The following is a 12,237-nucleotide window of genomic DNA, read 5'->3' on the forward strand; positions in this document are numbered from 1 at the left end:
AACTGCTAGTCCACAATAATGTTAATAAAAATTGGGTTTTTGAAATTAAAAATGGGGTTTATCCAGTTCTACTTCAATATTAAAAAATGCTCATAGAAAGGAAATAAATAAAATGGCACAACACTTTTTTGTGTTTATGTTAAGTTTAAAAAAAACAAAAAACAGTACACCAAATTCATCAGGTATTTTTGTTCATACAAGAAAAAACGCATTTTAACATTGAAATGTCCATTTTCTATTTATATTAAGTTCAATGGCCTAAGGACCATTCAAACATCAAACATCAGGTTCAAATATTCCGTAATAATAATAATCAAATTGATATTGTTTTATAAAAACAAAAAATTGGATGCATTTGTAACTTTTGCTGTACAGTTTTGTTTTTTGGGGTTTTTTAACCTAACAGTTATGTACATGATAAAGTTTTTGTGCAATTTTAATAAAATTAGATCACCGTATTGGCCAGGTTGCCCAGGCCAAACAGACTCTTTCCCTCCACAGGTCTCTATCTTTCATGGCCTTAGGAAGATATTCAAGTTGTAAGCCAGTGTATTCTATCAATTTTGTGTACGTCTTGACTGGTCTTCCTACTTTATCGATTCCATGTTTAGGATCCCATAGTACCATGTCACAGATGACCTCCTCTTTTCTTCTGTAGCAATGTCTGGCATATCATGTTCTTTCTCTTATTACTGAAGAGATCCTAGGCAACTGATCATACAGACAGCTAATGGTTGGATGTGTTTTCCAGTTTAAGCTTAACACTGCCCGGAGCATTCTACTTGCAAGATTTTTACATGCTGGTGAACTATAAAACTGCACGGTCTTCACTACGGCTCTAAAAAAGTTTTTCTTGATCTGTGCCAAGAGGGAAGATTTCCATGTAACTTTTAGCCAATTGAGTACACTCCAAGCCTTGCCTATATAAACGTTTTTTTATTTTTTTTCGGTGGATGCAATGTGGCTGCTGAGATAATCAAAATTTTGTTTGATGTTCTCTCTAGTGTTTCAATTGGGCCAGTTTGTTGGAAGAACATATATTCTATTTTGTCTAAAATTAGATAAACGCCATAAAACTAGTAATATCTAACAGACTTGTAAATATTACATTATTATATGTAGTAATATAAGACTAATAATAATATATAATGCATATTTGAAAATTTAAGTTATTATAAAAGGAAATAAAATGTTTGTAATAATCCACAATAAGTTATTACGCTATTGTTATTACTACACTATGAGAATGCAGATTTTGAAAAGAAAAGTTTATAAAATGATTGTTAGTATATAGTAACGATGGGGACCTTTTTTTTTTTTAAGATATGTCCAAATAAATTGCAATTGTATTGGGTTTTACATATGTTGTAACCAGGATATCAATCCTAGAACTGTTAAAATTAATCCAACTAACAGTTTGGCACCACTTTTGTTTTCTTAGATTAATGTCAATATATAATGATACTAAACCTTATGTTTTGAGCAAAATTCCACGATTTTGATTCTAGAAAATTTCTAAAAATTAAAGCTTAAGCTTTGAGGAATATTTATTAATGTCTGATTCTTATTGTCATAATTTTACAAAAATCTGAAATATCTGCTTTTTCACATAAAACTTCACCCTCACCCCCTTTTATCTATGATTAATCTGTCTCGCCATGATTTTATAGCTAACATTTTTAGTATTCCATAATAAGTTAAAAAAGAAAAAAAAAATGCCACAGTCCCCTTGGCATTCTCTTGATCCTATCCCTTCTCTTTGTATGCAAAGTGGGAGGAACTGCTTGAGATGAAGGTATCTTAGATTTGAGCCTAATATTTAAAATACATATAACACCAAAAGGTGCAATAATGTTCTCGATACAAAAGCGATTGAACAAATCAGTCTTGTAGTAATTGCTAACATAGAGAATAAGTACAATTAAGGGTTTAACAAAAACAAAAGGAAAAACATTTCAAAACAGATAATTTTGTAGAATCTCCAATTGAATATTTCAATGATTGAGAATCACATCCGGCACTTTTAGCACATCTTTAGTAGAAAGCCTCTATGAAGCCGACCACCAATAAGAAAGGAAGAACTAGCACTTCAATATTTTACCAAAATAGCTTCAAGTCCACTAAATCCAACTCAGAACGCAAAATCATATTTGGAAAAACAACAAAACCATCAAAACGTGCAGTCTACAAGCTACGAACTGATCTAAAAAATAATCATAGATGCCTTCGATCGTGAAAATAAAGTAAGTAGTGCTGCCATACCTTGTGAAGTAAAACTAAGCAAAAGATTAATAAATGCAACATCCAAATATAGTGCCAAAATTATTGCTATTAATCTTGTACTTGATCTAATCACTAAAAGTAAACAAAAACAAATTATAATAATTCAGTGCTTTAAAAGCGCTAAAAAAAAAATTTAAAAAAAGATAGAATTCCTAACCATTCAAATCCTGAACAAAATACATCAACTTTCAAATAACAAAGAAATAATTTTATGTTGGATATCAAGCCATATTGGTCCTATTGGTATTCACAGTTGACCAAGAAGCAAAAAGAGCTGCAAAGGGAAAAATCTCCCAACAAAATATTATATGCTGACTATGAGCCTTAAATAAATAAAAAATGACCAACAAGTTGCTAAAGGAATGGAATCAATATGTAAACAATAAACTACAAAATATTAAACCAATTATTGGAGAATGGCATACTAAAAACAGCTTTAACAGAAAAAAAAAAGGTTATACTAAATCGATTACACATAGGCCACGCTTGTTTGACACGCATGTATGTACTGGAAGATGTTAAGTCCCCATTATGCACAGCATGCCAGCAAAAACTCATCATCAAGCTTATATTACTAGAGTGTGTTGACTTTATTCCATATCGAAAGAAATGCCATCGTGAGTCGAACATTCAACAACATAGTATCATCCAAAGTAAGACTTTCTAAAAAAAATATTCACCAAAATACAAATGTCAATCCGATGGGTCCCAAACTCGTAGGTAATTAATCAATTTGATTGAAAAAAGGGAAAATTTTACCGATTTCGATGACAATAAAAACAATTTTAACCATTAAATCCTGTGCAATATCAGGTCTCCTTGCTAGAATATAAATGCGTGTGTGTGTGTTGTTTATTTTGATTAAATAGTTGAGGGTTTTCGTAAAATATGTTACTTCTCCCTAATTTCAAGCCCTTTTAACTATGGTTATCCTCTTTTGAACAGTCCCTGCTGCTGGGTTCACACAACGAGCCACAATTGATCCTGACTTGAATGAGATTCATGTTTTATCGGTAAGTATTGCTTTTAATTTGACCTACTCTTTTGACTCCTGTGCATACTCTAGGAAGCTTTGCCATGTGCTTGAGAACAAAATTCTGCCATTTATCGTGAACCAATTTTTCAGCTGTTAGTTGCGCCATATCAGTATCAACGCTTATTTGATCAGCCCATTTTGTGATCATCCTCTGAATGTTTTTTTTATGATTTCTTTACATAGCTGGAATCTATATCTACAAAAAAAAAAAAAAAAAAAAAATCTATTTTCCTATTTTGCTGATCCACTGTATTATTACTAGAGCTATGATAAGAGAATATTCTTTTCATTATTTTGACTCTCGAGTATATATCAGTTAATATCTAATATGGTTTTAGATAAAATGATGTGGTTCTTGATAATTAACTGTATCGGATATATACTCGAGAGTCAAAACAATGATAAAAATATTCTCTTGTTCCCTAATTATTACTTGGTTAAATGACAAACTGAATTGTCTTTCCCTGCTTTAAAAGATTTCTGCTTTAACCAATAGCGAATTGGCAAAATATGATAAAACTGATCTTTTATTTTTAATTAAAATTCTACTTGATAATTTTTGGTGGAGATACTTATTTTGCCTGATACATAAGTATATTTAAGAATTTTTACTTGGAATGTGATTTTCATATATATGCCTCCTACTGTATAAGTATCTAGATGCCACCTGCCAATCTTTTCATGCCATGAAGAATTTGGGGGGGGGGGCATGAGCAACAAAAAGTGCTCAATATCCGGAGAATAGCTTGTCTTCATATCTCTTCTGCTGAAATATCTGCGAGAGGTTGTCATGTTCTTCTTTTTAGATTTTCGTGTTTTTATCCGTTTTGAAGTAGGATTACCGTATCTCTTATTTTTAAATTGTTGTGGGGGTATCGACGTTGCCCACAATAGAGTTGACATATAATAATGAAAAAGTGCTCAGTATCCTTAGTATAGCGGGTGTGTTTAAACAGAATTTCATGTGGGTTCAGGCAACATCTGGTATCCATGTTAGTCTATTATATAAAAAGGAAGTGTTTGTTTGTATGTCCACTAAAAACTTTTGTCATCCACATTGAAGTAGCATGAACGTGGTACCATTTAGAAAGAGCGATCTCTGGAACACATAATATCAAAAAATTAGAAAAAAATCGTCAATTATTTCATGTAGAAAGGTTTTGTTTTACGGGGATGGTCAAGTAAAAACCGTGCATGCACGAACGATCATTTCGCTCTTTCGTTTTAAAAAGATGAATCTGCAGCGTCATAACATTTGTCTCCTCATAGTCCCATTGATAACATGTGTGATTTAGAACTTAAGTTATGTAAGTTTGCATCCAGCACACTGCATTTTAAAAAATTTTGTTTTGGTCCCCCAACAAAAGTAAATTCACCCTTGTCCATTCATCTGTCCGCACTTTTCTCAATAACTATGCCTTGGAATTTTTTTAAATTTTGCACAAACATTAAACATGATATGAGTAAAAATAAAAAGTAACAGAAGATTTTCCTGGAAAACTCTGATTGTCCCCCTAGGGGTGCCTTTTGGGTTAAAATGGCTAAAATTGACACTTTTGTGCTTATTAAAAAAAATTGATACCTTGGATTTTTATAAAACTTTCTGAAAAATTGTAACTAATTTCTATATAATTTTGTTTGTCTATACTTTGCAATAACTTTTGGGTGTGCCCCAGAGGCTCATTTAGGGCTAATAAAAACACTCCATTTTTGGGACTATTTTACCATATTTGTCAAAAAATTTTTGTGTATGTCTAATTAGCAGTTTTGCATGGTGCTGAACTTAAATTTAAATGTTAAGGCCTTGGGGCCAAATGGGGGTGGAGGGGGGCTTTGTCATTTTTTTTTTTTTTTTTTTTTTTTTTTTGCATGGTACAAAACACTGAAATTCACATAGGTTAAGGCCTAAAATTGCACCGTTTGTTCATTTTTCACCAGCATTGGACGTTCCCTGGGAACTCTTGGGACTAAATGGGGAGGAGGGGAGCAATGCTGAACTTAGTCATTTTTTTTTTTTTTTTTTTTTTTTTTATGCCTCATTCACTGTGCACTCTAGGGGACCATGCATGCTTCACTTGTTCATGCTGAAATTATCTATGTAAATGTTTAGAGTTTTTTATTTGAAATATCTTTTTAAAATATTAATTGTACAATAAGAACATTTTAAATTGGAAATGATATTAATTTGAAACTATTAATACAGGGTAGAAAACTGAAAAACTAAGTTTATCACCTCTGCATGTCTGTCTTTGTTTTCAGTCCATATTTATCTGTTCCACCTGTGCATTGTAATCGTCTCATAAATTATCTGCATATATACACTACACACAATGCTTCAAGTAAACTACATTAAGCTATTAATTTTTAAAATGTCTAAAGTTATTTATTTTTTTAATCAAAATCTTTTTTGCAGGGTTTAAGTAAAGATAAAGATAAGCGGGACAATGTGAAGAATTCATTTTGGGTTTATGATATTGACAAAAATCGTTGGTATGTATTTTCATTTTTTACTTCATTTTGTTAACTTGTTGCGCTTACTCGGTGTTACCCAGAGGTCTTACGTTTATTTATCTTTTTATTTTTAATTGTATAAAGACCTAAAAATCAAATTGAAAAAGATTTGGTTTTTGTCCAGAATGCCCCATATTCAAAAAAAAAAAAAAAAAAAAGAAAAAAAAGAGGTACGTACATATGATGAAACAAAAATGTAACCCAAAAATCATAAATTGACTGCATAGTTTTATTTTTAAATCAAATTTTATGAATAACTAAAGAACTGCTATCTATTTTGAAAAAAATCTTAAAAAGAAAAAAAGAACACAACAAAGGAAGATAACTCAACATAATTCAAAGTTGTGAGATTCCTATTAATTGCTTAGATTTTCTTTATAAAACCCTTACTTGATCAATTTACGTAATTTTTGGAATAGGTTTTCATTTAGTAATGGATATGTACATCATAGAAATTTTTATTTTTGTTTTTAATACGTGGAAATTCTGGACAAGAACTAATTTTTGTTAACTCTTATAAGTAAAGAGCTAAGGGCCAGAGATGCAGATTACATGACGAATGTAGGGAAGGAGAAACTGGCTATGACTAAACGGAAGAAGTGTGTGAATATTAATGATGTTCAAAATAGAATTTTAAAAAATTTTGCTTTAGTTTAGGTTATTGTATTGTTAACTTCAATAAATATTCAATTAATAATAAAATAATGATCTAATTGTGATTATTATAATAATAAGAAGAAGAAAAACAGAATTACAAGTTTTGATAATGACAAAAGATAGGAATGATAATTTTAAAAAATCGGACAAACATGTGAAGTCCTAATTTAATTGCCTAGCATTAACATGCTCTCACCAGTCGCATATTTTTGCCAGGTTGCAATGATTTTATAATTAGTAAAAATTACAATAAATATGTAATGAAAGCAAAAAATTTTTTTTTTTTTTTTTTTAGTTTCACCCCCAAGCAAGGCACAGTGCCACTTTGAAGTTGGGAGCTACTATCGGGGACATAAGTTGCAGGGACTTTATGAAGGGAGATGACTTTTAACTACTGAAATAATTTCCAATGCTTTTGATAATATTTATCCATTCATTTATTTTTTTTATCGCTTATGTTAGATAACTAGTTAAATATCAGTCAAAATAGTAAGTTATTAACTTAAAAAATAAGTTTGTAAGTTTCAAAAAGTTGGCAAATTGTTAATTCAGTATAATTTTGCAAGGTTTCTATATAATTTTTATTTGCACACAATTTAATATTTTTATTTCAATTTCTAATGTGTTTTATGTCTGCTCTACAAATAATTTGTTACATGGAAGAATAAGGCCAAATATTAAGTAGCTTTTATTTAATTCCAAGCTCAAAGTATTTTAAATCTTTTTAAAATTTGCTTTAAATGTTTTTGTTTTACTATTTTTTTTTTCTGTTTCTTTGTTTATTTGTACTGAATGTTTTTTTTCCTTCTGTTTCTTTTTCTCTTATTTTCTTTTTCGTTTAATTTCTGGTTTTTCTATATTTTTTTTCTGTTTTGTTTTCTCTTTTTGTTTCTTATATCAGTTCTTTCTCTATTTATCGGCCTTTTTCTTTTCTGTTTTTTTTTCTTGTTTTTGTTTTTAATTGTGTCTTTTAATTGTCTGTCTTTTTTAATTGTCTGTCCTGTTTTTTCCTTTTTTTTTTCTCCCATTCCTGTTTTTTCCTATTTTTCCTCCCATTCCTGTTCCCCCCATTCCTGTTTTTTTCCCCCATTCCTGTTTTTTTTTCCCCATTCCTGTTTTTTTTCTCCCATTCCTGTTTCCCCCCCCCATTCCTGTTTCCCCCCCCATTCCTGTTTCCCCCCCCATTCCTGTTTTTTTCCCCCATTCCTGTTTTTTTCCCCCATTCCTGTTTTTCTTCCCCATTCCTGTTTTTCTTCCCCATTCCTGTTTTTCTTCCCCATTCCTGTTTTTCTTCCCCATTCCTGTTTTTCTTCCCCATTCCTGATTTTCTTCCCCCATTCCTGATTTTCTTCCCCCATTCCTGATTTTCTTCCCCATTCCTGTTTTTCTTCCCCATTCCTGTTTTTCTTCCCCATTCCTGTTTTTCTTCCCCATTCCTGTTTTTCTTCCCCATTCCTGTTTTTCTTCCCCATTCCTGTTTTTCTTCCCCATTCCTGTTTTTCTTCCCCATTCCTGTTTTTCTTCCCCATTCCTGTTTTTCTTCCCCCATTCCTGTTTTTCTTCCCCCATTCCTGTTTTTCTTCCCCATTCCTGTTTTTCTTCCCCCATTCCTGTTTTTCTTCCCCCATTCCTGTTTTTCTTCCCCCATTCCTGTTTTTCTTCCCCCATTCCTGTTTTTTTCCCCCATTCCTGTTTTTTTCCCCCATTCCTGTTTTTTCCCCCATTCCTGTTTTTTTTCCCCCATTCCTGTTTTTTTTTCCCCCATTCCTGTTTTTTTTTCCCCCATTCCTGTTTTTTTTTCCCCCATTCCTGTTTTTTTTTCCCCCCATTCCTGTTTTTTTTTTTCCCCATTCCTGTTTTTTTTTCCCCCATTCCTGTTTTTTTTTTCCCCCATTCCTGTTTTTTTTTTCCCCCATTCCTGTTTTTTTTTTCCCCCATTCCTGTTTTTTTTTTCCCCCATTCCTGTTTTTTTTTTCCCCCATTCCTGTTTTTTTTTTCCCCCATTCCTGTTTTTTTTTCCCCCATTCCTGTTTTTTTTTCCCCCATTCCTGTTTTTTTTTCCCCCATTCCTGTTTTTTTTTTCCCCCATTCCTGTTTTTTTTTTCCCCCATTCCTGTTTTTTTTTTCCCCCCATTCCTGTTTTTTTTTTCCCCCCATTTCCGTTTTTTTTCCCCCCATTTCCGTTTTTTTTTTCCCTTTGTTTATTTATTCCCCCGTTTCTTTTCCTTGTTTTTGTTTTGTCCCCTTGTTTCGATCCCTTGTTTTCTTTTTCTTTCTTTTTTTTATCTATGTATTAGAATAACAATTCAAATGTGTAAACAAAATTGTATATTTAACCACCTGCCATTTTTTTTTTTTTTACCCGTGCCTACCAATAGGTCGTGTATATACAAAAATGAGAATCCTGGCCAACAATACTGGAATAAAATGCAACACGTGGAACCAATGCCACGTTTTGCACACCAATTGGTCTATGACCATCACAGGAAGGTTAGTATCACCTCTAAATATTACTATTATCACGCATATTTATAGTAATTCAATACAAGAAAACAATATTGAATCTTTTTTATACACAAATTTCATTTATTATTTATAATTTTTCGTCTGGTTTTCTCATCTTCCTTGTTGTCATCACAACGTTTCGACTTCAGGCTTTTTTCATGTGCCTTGTGTCAAAGTCCGGAACTGTTACAGAACGTGGGCCATCAGTTTACTTTCGGCAACATCATAACTCTAGCTTGCTCTATTTTTGTCCTTTGAGTTCTCACATTCCATAAGCAATGTTTCTGACAAAGAGAGGGAAATTGCTGTTTTCTGTTGTATCTATTCACATAACACTTATTGTTGATTAGTTTTAGACACTGAAGTAATTTTTTTTTTTTTTTTTTTTTTTTTTTACAATCCTTTCTTAGTCTTGTATTTGATCGCATGTAGTTGTGAGAGGGTTTATAAAAGTAAAACATGTTTAGTTTTTAAAGTAAGAGTGCAGTAATGGAAAGCAGTAACTAGGTAAGACAATCGGGTACAGCCCATCATAGATCAATCACCCTCCGCAGGATGGAGTTGATATAGATCATGACCATCATTGAAAAAGCTGGAAGAAACAGCTGATATGCAAAGGATATACAAATCTGTTGACCATGGCAAATATAGGAGTCTCGAATAAGAGGGAAATGTGGTTCTTATTTAGAATTCAACCTAATTAAAAAGAAACAAAATACGAAAAAGTCTGTATGATTTATATATTCATGATGAAACGAAAATATCACATTCCAAAAATCACGCAAATTGACCAAGTAGTTTTATTTTTATAAAATCATATTTAAGTAATGGGAATCCATAAGCATTACAACATAAATCAATTATTTTTGAGTTATCTCCCTTTGACATTTTTTTCATAATGGTGGGTGAGGCAGTTATTTTTCAGTTGATTTTCTTAATTAACAAGCCATTAGTCGCGTGCTTTCATGTAATGAATGAATGCGTAAATGTAGGATTGACATGAAATTCTTAAAGATAAACTAAAATGACCGAAAAATGGGCTGAAATGACTTAAATAAATAAAAAGTAAATGACTTAGAATGACTTTAATAAACTTAAGGATGAATTGAATGACTTGAATGCTTAAAAAATAACTGGAATCCTTCAAAAACAACTTGAATGATCTGGAGAATGACTTGAATGGCTTTGAGACTGACTGGTTGTAAAGTGGGTGATCATTTTACATTAAATTAATACAGAAAAGTGATCCCCCACTTTATATCACAAAAATTATTTGATTTAGGGAATTTGAAACATTATATTAGCTATGTGGCCAAGGAAAAGTTACAAACATAAGTACAGCATGTAGTAAGAACAGATACTACACTGATCTTGGCCAAGAAAAGCTTAAAAAGCTAAGAACAGCATGTATTAACAACAGACCTTTGATCTTAACCAAAAAGGCCAAGCACAAAAGTGTTACCGACGGAGTGACTTATAGAGTCGCTTGCACACGACTAAAAATAAATACAATGTGTGCGTGTGTGTCTGTCTGTGTTAAAATATTTAACTGATGGATTCTTAAACTACAGGTCACATAACATTGAAATTAACAAGAAATAGTAATCATTCATACACGAAGAATGGTTTATAATGAGTAAAGTCTTTGTTTGGATGGATGAATAACATGCAGAAATGTCGGTAAGTTGAAAATAAATTCATTTCAACTTGTTAACATATTCTTATTACTTGTGCGCATGCGCAAATTCAAAGGTAGCTTGAAATGGTTTAATTTTATATCTTATCTATCTGGTGATAGCTCAAACTGTAGGGAACGCGTGTGGAGTGCTAAATGTTTTGGTTTTGATTCTAGCTGATGGCACCCAAGTCCTTTTTCTGATTTTTGAAAACCGTACGAGATATTTGGTACAATATAACATTCAATAGAGAATTTGCTCTGCAATAATAAATATGAAATCTACATAAATTAAAATGTTTAAACATATTTTACGACCAGGCAAGGCCAGGCACCCCGGCCCACTAATTAAAAATAAAACTACTTGATCAATTTACATGATTTTTGGAATATGACATCTTCATTCTGTAACAGGTATGTACATCATGAAGATTTTTTTTTATCTTTTGAATTAGGTTGATTTCTAAATAAGAAACAGAAATTTTAATATGTTTGTAAGTTTTAGAAATTCACTTTTTGAAGTTTTTATTCACCTCAAACAAGGCAAATTGCCACGGTGACATGAGGGCCTATTATTAGGAACCATGCCTACAAGGAAACTCTAAATAAGGAGTTAAGCAGTGAGATGTCTGTTCACATTACATTTAAATTTCTGCATGTTGGTAGAATTAAGGAAACAGGTAGGGAATTCCAACGTCTACCAGTTCGATGGCTGAAAATTTTTCAGCACCTACAATGAAGGGGTGGAATTTTACTGCTTGTCAGGTTAGTCAGGGGTATCTATGTCGAGTAGGTGGAGGGACAAGTGCTACAAGTTCCTCATAAAAGTGATCTCTATTGGACAATGTAATATAAAACATTAGTTCCAATTTACTTACCTTCCTTCCAGAGTAGAATTAGACACAAGGTCAGTTTTTAATATTCAAAAAAAAGTCAGCTCTTCTAAATAAGAACACTCTGGATTTGAACAAAAATTTTAATTCCCTTAGTCTAGAAGGATTCCTCCTTTACTGACCGAGGACAGAACAAATACTACACGTTGATCTTAGCCAAAAGAGTCGTCATATTCCAAATGTATGTAATTTATTGGCTTTGTAAATTATTTCAGTGTTCCAATCTATTTTCTTTTCCTTTTTTAAATTCCTAATAGGTTCACTATTTATTTGGTGGCAATCCTGGTAAAGACAATCTTCCTAAGATGAGACTTGATGATTTCTGGACTTTGAAGGTAAGCTGTCTTCTCTGTGTTAGATTACTCCGAAATCCTTGCATTTCACGAGAGAAGGTATTGTTTGTTTTGTTTTTCCTGACTCTGATCTTTATTGTCATTTTTTATCAACCAGAAGGTTATGCTTTCATTTGAGTTTTAACTATGTTTGTATATAGCCTAGCAACCGCATGGCTTTACCAATTGTCATAGATCTTGTTCAGAGTATCTCACTCTCTAGTTGGCTTACATTGCAGCCAATGAAGTCCTGCATCTTACATGACTGTAACCTTGGAAAATTCGGTCCTGGTCAGATTATGATGGAATTTCAACTTCCAATTTTTCTAATTCGAATGCCCTTTT

The 12,237-nt window shown here is 32.1% G+C and overlaps 1 protein-coding gene across 1 annotated transcript in view; it reads left to right on the top strand.

Moving 5' to 3' along the window:
• Positions 1-12,237, top strand: part of LOC145239781 (muskelin-like) — a gene marked incomplete in the record, with an annotated part of 94,653 nt that overhangs the window by 73,053 nt on the left and 9,363 nt on the right. Inside the window, 4 exon segments of the mRNA XM_080103257.1 lie at positions 3,229-3,296; positions 5,733-5,809; positions 8,866-8,977; positions 11,818-11,895. Coding sequence (XP_079959383.1) covers positions 3,229-3,296; positions 5,733-5,809; positions 8,866-8,977; positions 11,818-11,895 — 335 coding nt within the window.

The sequence above is a fragment of the Euprymna scolopes genome, chromosome 19 (genome assembly GCF_053919585.1).
Source record: "Euprymna scolopes isolate OS-2025 chromosome 19, ASM5391958v1, whole genome shotgun sequence".
NCBI classification, from domain to species: Eukaryota; Metazoa; Mollusca; class Cephalopoda; order Sepiida; family Sepiolidae; genus Euprymna; species Euprymna scolopes.